Here is a 9,121-nt window from a genome sequence, read left to right as displayed (position 1 = left end):
CCTTCCAGGGTGAGAATTTCATAGGAGAAGTTAGATCCCTCCCTGAGAGTCAGCTGTGTGTGGCAGCAGTTGGCTAAATAAGAGAACTCCAAACAGAAGGGGAAACTCATGAGGACCGGATAGGGGCCAGTTTGCCAGGTGAGCCTCCCCACCGCTGGCCAAACATAAAGATCTAATTTGTGTAAACACCGGAAGCTGCTACCCCATGTAGAAATAACAAGGGAGAAAATGATATTCTTACTGTATACCTCTGAGTTAGTCATTCTTAGCAAAATACTTAGTCTGTCCTACCAGCTGCACATCCACTGAGACCCCAAAAATGTTTCTGCCCTACCATGAGGGCGCTACGTCCACCTCTGTAGAGAAACTGCTCCTTGAAGGCTGTTCTGTATAGATGAAGGGGCTGGAACTTTGGCTTTATCTGGCATGCTCTAGTTTCTTTTTTAAAGGAATATACTCATGTAATATGTAGGTGAAAAAATAATTTTAAAATAATTTCATCCTGTATTTAGAGTCAGAAAATTCTAGAGCTGGTACAGAGTTTAGAATTTACCTAGTAGTAGTAATAATGTTAATTGCTCAGTTGTGTCCAACTCTTTGCAACCCCATGGACTGTGGCCCACCAAGCTCCTCTGTCCATGGAATTCTCCAGGCAAGAATACTGGGATGGGTAGCTATTCCCTTTCTCCAGGGGATCTTCTTGACCCAGGGATCAAATCTAGGTCTCCTGAACTGCAGGGGGATTCTTTGCCATCTGAGCCACCAGTCCTGCCTATTACAAAGGTAGATTGCGCCTAGGCTTATGCCCAGAGAGGCAAATGTCTTGCTTTAAGTCATATAACTTGTAGCTGAAACCACAACTGCCAGTCCAGAATGCTGCCCTAGTCTGCTATTACTTGGTAGGTACCATGGCAGAAAAATCAAATTTTTTTGTCATTGCAAAGGTCCAAGAGGTCTCAATATGTCATGATTTCATAGCAGATTATATCAAAGTTCAGCAAATTATCAGTGTGATACTTCCACGTGTAACGAAACTCTACCGGAAGAAGATAAGAATTGGACTATAGTTCCCTGGGAAATACAGCTTTTAAGAGATAACAGCATAAGATCATACCACTCTGCTTTGTTTTTATTTTTTCTTCTTTTTTAAAATAAAGGGCTAACATATCAAGCAATGGGAACTTTCAGAAACATGGTCAACCGCTTGCAAAAGGAATTTATGACCTTTTCCCACTTTTTGAAACAATTCAAAAATCAGGACTTTACTAATTCCCGTATATTGCTACTGAGAGTATAAAATGGCAAAACTACTTTGCAAAACTGGCAGTTTCCTGCATAGTTAAATATACACTTACTCTACGACTCAGTATTACACTACACTAGATATTTCAAGAGAAAACATCTACACAAAGACTTAGAGAAGATTGGTTGTATCAGTTTTATTCATGGTTTTCAAAACCTGGAAATGACCAAATGTCCCTCAACTAGTAAATACATGAACAAAACATGATCTATCCAAACTGAATTTTACTCAGCAATAAAAAGCAAGCCAATGATATATATATATATAACATGGATGAATCTCAAAGACCCTATGCTGAATGAAAGAAGCCAGACTCAAAAGAGGATGTGGTCCTATTTACATGGCATTCCGGAACAGGCAAAATTAACAAATGGTGGCAGAAAGCAGACAAGTGGTTGCCTGGAGCTGGGAAGGGTGAAGTAAGCTTTAACTGGGGCAGAGTAGGTTACAGGGTGAGGGAAATGTTCTTAATCTTGTTTCACAGATTTGTGAAACATTTGTTAAACCTCATCTAATTATACACTTAAAATGGGTGTATTTTACTGCATGTAAATTATATGGCAATGAAGTTCATTTTAAAAATTAAAAGAAAAAGCAAAACAAAATTAACTCCAATAACCAAAATTAAGGAAAACCACTTCTGTATTTTTTAAAAACCAAACAAAAATAGTTTTCAGTGACCCACTTGAAAGACTGAAGATTCCTAAGGTGCACTGTCTTTGTATTGTGTAACTTTCGTATTGTATGCGTGTGTGCTAAGGTGTTTCTGTCATGTCTGACTCTGCAACGCCTTGGACTGTAGCCCTCCAGGCTCCTCTGTCCATGGAATTCTCCAGGCAAGAACACTGGAGTGGGTAGCCATTCACTTCTCCAGGGATCTTCCAGACCCAGGGATTGAACTCAGATCTCCTGCACTTTTTATAGCAAAAATATAAGCTCACCAGCCATGTTCCTTGGGTACTGATCTTGTCCTTCTCTTCTTACTTATTGCTCCTATGATTATTTTCTCTTCCTCCTGATTTTCTTACTCTCTTTTCCAGCAGCTTTTATATATTTTGTTTCAAATAGACATTTTAATGTAAGCGAAGTAATACAGATGATGCATGTGTAACATTTGAATCTCCCTGAGGTTTTTGTGTGTGTTAACAAATAGTTGCTAATCTTCTCCAAGATTTAGTGTTTTATTTTAAGAAAGGGTGGATAGATGCAAAAAGAAAGCATGTTGGAGAGGAAAGAATAACTTTGTCATGGAACTCCACCCAACTGTTACACGATATAATGAAGGGTGAGAGATGGCCTGTGTCTGTAAGACATGATTCCTTTGGCCATGGTTGGCATATTTATACCCTTGTTATTCATTTTAGAAGTTTTTACATAATCCCTAATGTACTCCTTAATACAAAATCATTCCTTAATACAAAATACTCTGCCTGCATGAAGACATTTAAACTCAAGAAATGCTAAATGCTCCCATAAATCTTTTGGATATTTTGAATCAAATGCAGAGTGAGCATTTTATTATATTATAAAGAGAGGAAACAAACTGGGGGAAAATATTGTCACTAAATGTAATAAAGGGCTAATAGCCATAATAGAATTCACACAAATTTATGAGAAAAAATAACAGTTCAATTGATAAATGGACCACAAACACCTATGAATAATTTAAAAAATTAAACACTACCAAAGTAAACAGTGTACAAAAAACTGTTTATGGTACTCCATGACGTTGGTCACATTTTTGTCAAGACAATAGTATACACAAGGAACTTAAATGTTCATCCCTTTGACATGTTTATCATCATCCTGAGAATTTATCTTCAGGAAATAATTTAAAAGAAAGGAAATATATATACCAGTTTATTAATCATATGTCACTATAATATTAAAAACTGAAATGATTTTGTGGCGCTAGTGGTAAAGAACCTGCCTGCCAACTCAGGAGATGTAAGGGGGTTTGATCCCTGGGTTGGGAAGATCCCGGAGGAGGAAATGGCAACCCACTCCAGTATTCTAGCCTGGAGAATCCTGTGGAGGGAGGAGCCTGGTGGGCAGAAGGGTCGGACATGACTGAAACAATGTAGCACACAGACATTCAGTAACAGAACCACTTGGTAACTTATGCTATATTATGCAATTATTGCAACAAGTGGGCAACTGTCAGGACAAATCAGAATACATTTCATTTGCTATAATTACAGCTGTTTAAATTCTTATGTATTCACACAAAGAGTAAAAGGGAACATTAAAAAAAAAAAAGACATTATTGATAGGTCAGGGAATTACTGATTTTGCTTTTTTGAAAAAGATAATTTATACAGATCTAAAATTGCCATAATATGGTTAGCACAAGGTTTTTAAAAATGTCAACAGGAAGCTCCTTCCTCTCTTAGTAACTGGCCCTTCCCCCTCTAGCCCTATGTTCCCCACCGCACCCCCCGCCCCTGGGGTTGGAACCAATCCTGGTGGCTCTACTTGGGCCTCATCTGAGGAGCCAGGTCCTGAAGATCCCAGGGTCACAGTAAGGGGATCCCACAGGGCTAGAGAGCCCCAGTGGGTGACTGGCTGGTATGATACAGTCAGCACTTCTGGCCCAGGTTTTCCAAGCATTGGCCAAGAATGCCAAGCTCTTCTGAAGGAGGCAATGACAGTGGGCTTGAGAATGATCTCCTTTTGTTGGTAACGGGGGGGGTGGGGGGGGGTGGGGTGGGGAGAAGAGGCAACATGAACTTCAAAATGGAAAGGGTAAGAGAAAAAATAATTCAGACTGACGAACAGTAATCTCTGAATTGTTAAGACCCAGGAAAGGAAACCCCAAAGTCAGGATGGTTGTTCCCCTCAAGTTGGAGCACTAAACTAAAAAAAAGATTCTCAACCAGTGCAGGCTTAAATCAATAGAATTATTTCCAAGAGGTAGAATTTCAGGGAAGGTAGGGGAACATTAATGTTCGCCTGACTTAGCCTCCACAACACACACAGTACGTGTTTCTTTTGCATTTATGGTAGAGCCTTCCCAGGAATGGTATATGAAATTTCGATTTGCTGCACCTCCCATAATGCTGGAAATAGTACATAGAAAACTAAAACCACCAAGGGAACACATGTTTCACCCTCAGGCTAAATGTCGCTCTTTGGTGATTTTTTCCCACATTTAAAGTGGCCTCCACTTAAGGTTTATTTTCATCTGAATATAAACTCCAGGACATCAGTAGGTCAACCACATCTTGTAATTTTCCCAAAGTCCAGCCCCTGTCTAGGGATGTGACTATAACACCACTAAAAACACTGCCCTCAGAGAATTGCTTTACTTATTCTCTTACATTTTCCATTATCCTTTAAGGTCTCAATTATACTACAGATGGAGTAGGCTCTTGGCTCACCTAGAAATCTGACAGTCATTTACAACCATTTCTATAGAAAACACATGTTCTTTGAGGCGTGGTGAGAATGGTATGCCATGGCTTACTTGACATTTGTTAGTCCCTTAGCTCAGGGCACTCACAGCAGGTGCCTCGTTTATGACAAAACAGAACATAGCATTTCAAAGACTATCTCTGAAGTCCAGTGGGAGTACTCTTTCCAACCCAGGGGAGGTCATTTTTTATTTAGGAAGCCATTCATAATTCAAGTGTTTGAAACCTCATGAGCAGCTGGATCTTTTAGAAGTCATAAGGGACACATGTAAATCCATGGCTGATTCATGTCAATGTATGGCAAAAACCACTACAATATTGTAAAGTAATTAGCCTTCAACTAATTAAATAAATGAAAAAAAAAAAAGAAGTCATAAGGGGTGATAGTGACTAACTTTTCATTTTTTGAGCCTCACTGTCATTTCATCAATAAAAGGATAGATGTATCAAGAACTGGAAGGAAATAGAGGCTTTAGCAACCAGCTCATTTTTCTGTGTCTCACTTCCCAATTCTCATGGAGTCAATTCCTCTGGGCATAAAATATGCTTTTTGTTTTAACAGGAAAAAAAAAAAAAACCCTTTCCAGAGGTTAAATAAGTGCAAAGTTCTTGACTGGAAATAAAAGTATAAGCACATACAAATTTAAAATATTCAAAGATCAGAAGTATGATGCATACAAGTAACTCCTTGTAGTGTTGACCAGAAACCATTTTGTTCTGGGGAGTAAATTTTTCTCTTCGTGTCCTTTTTGGTAAATTGTAAAATAATTTGTTTTAGGTTCTATATTTTTATCAAACTTTGTCACACAGACTTTATGATGTAGGGAGCAATGATAATTGACTTATCTTGAAATCTGAGTGGAATTCTTCACTTCATTGGGGTAAGACTCTATTAAATAATAGAAAAACTACCAAACCCACCATTCCGGATGATAATAAACAACAAGTTTTATCTAAGTCTTAACTTTAAGCAAAATATACTGAGGGAGATTTTATGAGAAGACTGGATAATAAAGGAAGGAAATAGAAAAAGCGAGCTGAATAACAAGAGGGCCACAAAAGGGAACAGTTTTACTGTCTAGATGCTTGGGTTTACTTGATCACTCTCAGACATCTCCTCGCTAAGTGTAGATGGCTCCAGCAGCCTGAAACGCTCGTGTAGGGCTGGAAACGACCTGATCATGCTGTACATCCTCACACGCAGCCTCAGTGGCATCGACGGCAGCACCTTCACTCTGCCAGCGGTGGACGACAACGACTTCAACACTTCGGAAGCTTTGCTCTGGAAGATTTTTGTTCTCACAGTGTAGAGGATAAAAATTTGCAATCCCTGGCAGACAGAATAAAAGTTTAATATTAGGTAAGTATTGAGACACAGAATCAGGGAAGGAATTGTATTTCACCCTGCCACCCCACCCTTCTTTGTGGCTGAGAACCGGAGTTTACCAGTCAGCAACCACTACGTACATTTTTTTCTATGAAGGCTGAGGCAACGTTCTTGTCCTATTTGAAGAGCTGTATGTAAGTAGTAGACTTAAGAGACCTGAGTTCAGGTCCCCATTTGCCACATGTTGGCTGTGCAAAGGACAGGCTTGTTTTCCTCCGGACACCAACCAATTCTGATACCAACTGGGTGTCCTACAATTCAATTCTGACACTAACTACTCAGAGTCCGCGTCAGACCCTACAGGCAAAGGGCTCAGTCCCACAGGAATGCCCTCATAATGGTGCCGGTCATGGGTTTTAGGTCCCCAGGCGATCCACTCTTCTGTTCAACTTGACTACTGCCTCCCCACTTCAGGTTGGATAATTTGCTAGAAGGACTCACAGAACTCACGACAGAGCTTTACTTACTATTTTTATTATAAAGGATACAAGTCAGGAACAACCAGTCGGAAGAGATTACAGGGCAAGAACATGGAGCTTCCATGGTCCCTCTGAGTGTATCACCCTCCCAGCACTTCAATCTGTTCACCAACTTGCAGGCTCTCCAAACCCCTTCATTTAGGGGCTTTTATAAAGGTTTCATTACACAGATGTGATCAATTAAATCATTAGCTGTTGGTGAATGACTCAATATCCAACCCTCCTCCCATCCCTGGAGGTTGGGGACTGGGCTGGAAGTTCCAAACTTCTAATCAAGCCTTGGTCTTTCTGGTGACCAGCTTCCATCCTGAAGCTATCTAGGGACCTCAGTCACTGGTCATCTTATTAGCATGCAGAAAACACTCATCACTCAGGGAGCCCAAAGATTAAAGGACCTGTGTGCCAGGAACTGAAGACAAAGACCAAATATTAATTTTAGTATACCACAGTAACTTTGTTCTTTTTTTTAATGTCTGTGATCTTCAGTTTCCTAACATGGGTAGATTGACCATGGGTTCCCTAATTCTTCTTACAGTTCTAATATTCTATGATTCTACATTTCTTGGATTTTTGGTAAAATAACTAGAAATTTGGTACATTTAAGGACAAAAAAAAATTTAAGCCACTTATATTCACTGCTTTTCTGTACTTTACATAAGAAAACCAAATATGCACAAGGAATTAAACCATAGAAGACTGAACACTATTTCCTATACATTTTCAAAATGTTTAGAACCACTTTTTGCATTCTTATTTATGAGACACATGCTTTTCATTCAATATTCATCATTTAATCCTTCTCATTTAGTCCTAATATCAACCCTATAAAATAAGGTTTATTACCCTGTGTTACAGATAAGGAAACTACAGTTTAGATAAATTAAGTAACTTGCCTAAAATGAACACAACCAGTAATCAGTAGAGTCTGGGACTAACTATATGTTTGGCTCCAAAACTCCAATATCTGATACACTACTCTGCCTCTTGCTTGTAATATAAAGGTCATATAAAGTACATTATAGCATCTAAAAGACCCCTGATAATTCCTCATTAACATCCTTTGTGGAAAATAAATAACATCCATAGTTGAGTTGAGAGTATTGTACCAATGTTCATTTCTTGATTTTAACAATGTTATATAAGACATTATCATTGGGAAAAGCTGGGCAAAGAGTATAGGGGAACTCTGTACTGTCTCTGCAATTTCTTGTGTAAGACTATTTCAAAATATTAAAGCTATTTTAAAAAACCAATGGATGTCTCCCAGATTGATATCTACTAGGCCCCAAGACTTAAAAAGATTATTTCTAGAATCATATCATATGAATAGCATTACAGGAGACTCCTGGTGCTATGGTTAGATAACTCCAAGAGTTTGACTAATAGGATCAATACATATTGGCAAGGGATACTATAGATTATTCTAAACCTAGAAGGAGCCTTCCAGGTGAACTAAGCTAGCTGTTCCTACTCCTTAGTATCCGTAACGATCACTTGGGGCCCTTGTTTAGCACAAAGATTTCTAGCTCTTACGTCACAGACTCTGACTGAGTAGGTAAGGGGTGAGGCTCGGGAATCAGCATTCTAACACATCAGGTAAATTCTGGTGTAGGCAATATTCAGGCCCACTTTGTAAAACACTGTGTTAATGTTAACAGCCCCACTTCATTTTATATTTTTCATGCCTCACTCAGAAAGGTTGTGTGACTTTCCTAAAATCATATGAATCATTAATTGTAAAGCTGAAAGATAGCTTAAATCTCCTTGTAGTTCAATGCTCTTGCCAAATGACCGCCTTGAATTTTACCATAAAGTATTAACATTTTGTAATGAGTCTCTATTTTGTAATATGTCTCTCCTGTGCATAGAGGAGAAAATATCCTTGCCTAGACCTTCTTTTAGATACTTCTCTAAATTACCAGTCACTTTAGGTGACAATTCCATGATTCGGCTGGCAATCCCAGACTAAGCTTACACTACTTATTGTCCTTCTGGGGAGTTTCCTTTGGGTGTTGCAACCAGTAAAGGTCTGCCTTATAGCCATTCAAATTTGGTGGCAGGCACACATCTACTGTTTTGTTTTGTTTTTTTGTTTGTTTTTTTTTAATTGAAATATAATTGCTTTAGAAAATTTTGTTGTTTTCTGTCAAACCTCAACATGAATCAGCCATCAGTTCAGTTCAATTCAGTCACTCAGTCTTGTCCGACTCTTTGCGACCCCATGAATCGCAGCACGCCAGGCCTCCCTGTCCATCACCAACTCCCGGAGTTTACTCAAACCCATGTCCATCAAGTCGGTGATGCCATCCAACCATCTCATCCTCTGTCATCCCCTTCTCCTCCTGCCCCCAATAGGTATACATATATCCCCTCCCTTTTGAAACATCTCTTGTTTAATGGAATTATTCTCAAAAAATGCCTGATAGGGCTGCCTGGGATAGAGGGCGAGGTCCTACAAACATTAAACATGGTGGCAGCAATTCAGACAGCCAAGCAGCTCCCCACACTGCACACAGCTCCCCACACTGCACACAGCTCC

At 39.2% G+C, this 9,121-nt stretch overlaps 1 protein-coding gene across 2 annotated transcripts in view; it reads right to left on the bottom strand.

Moving 5' to 3' along the window:
* Window positions 1–5,347: 5,347 nt before the first annotated feature.
* The window catches only part of ADGRG7 (adhesion G protein-coupled receptor G7), a 56,664-nt gene continuing 52,890 nt past the window's right edge, over window positions 5,348–9,121 (bottom strand). For both annotated transcript variants that reach the window (XM_043892777.1, XM_043892778.1), the window contains one exon: window positions 5,348–6,046. In XM_043892777.1, coding sequence (XP_043748712.1) covers window positions 5,795–6,046 — 252 coding nt within the window. In that variant the 3' untranslated portion in view covers window positions 5,348–5,794. The remainder of the gene's footprint in view (window positions 6,047–9,121) is intronic.

Source organism: Cervus elaphus, chromosome 31 (genome assembly GCF_910594005.1).
Source record: "Cervus elaphus chromosome 31, mCerEla1.1, whole genome shotgun sequence".
Lineage (NCBI taxonomy): Eukaryota > Metazoa > Chordata > Mammalia > Artiodactyla > Cervidae > Cervus > Cervus elaphus.
This window is presented reverse-complemented; position numbering and strand designations above follow the sequence as displayed.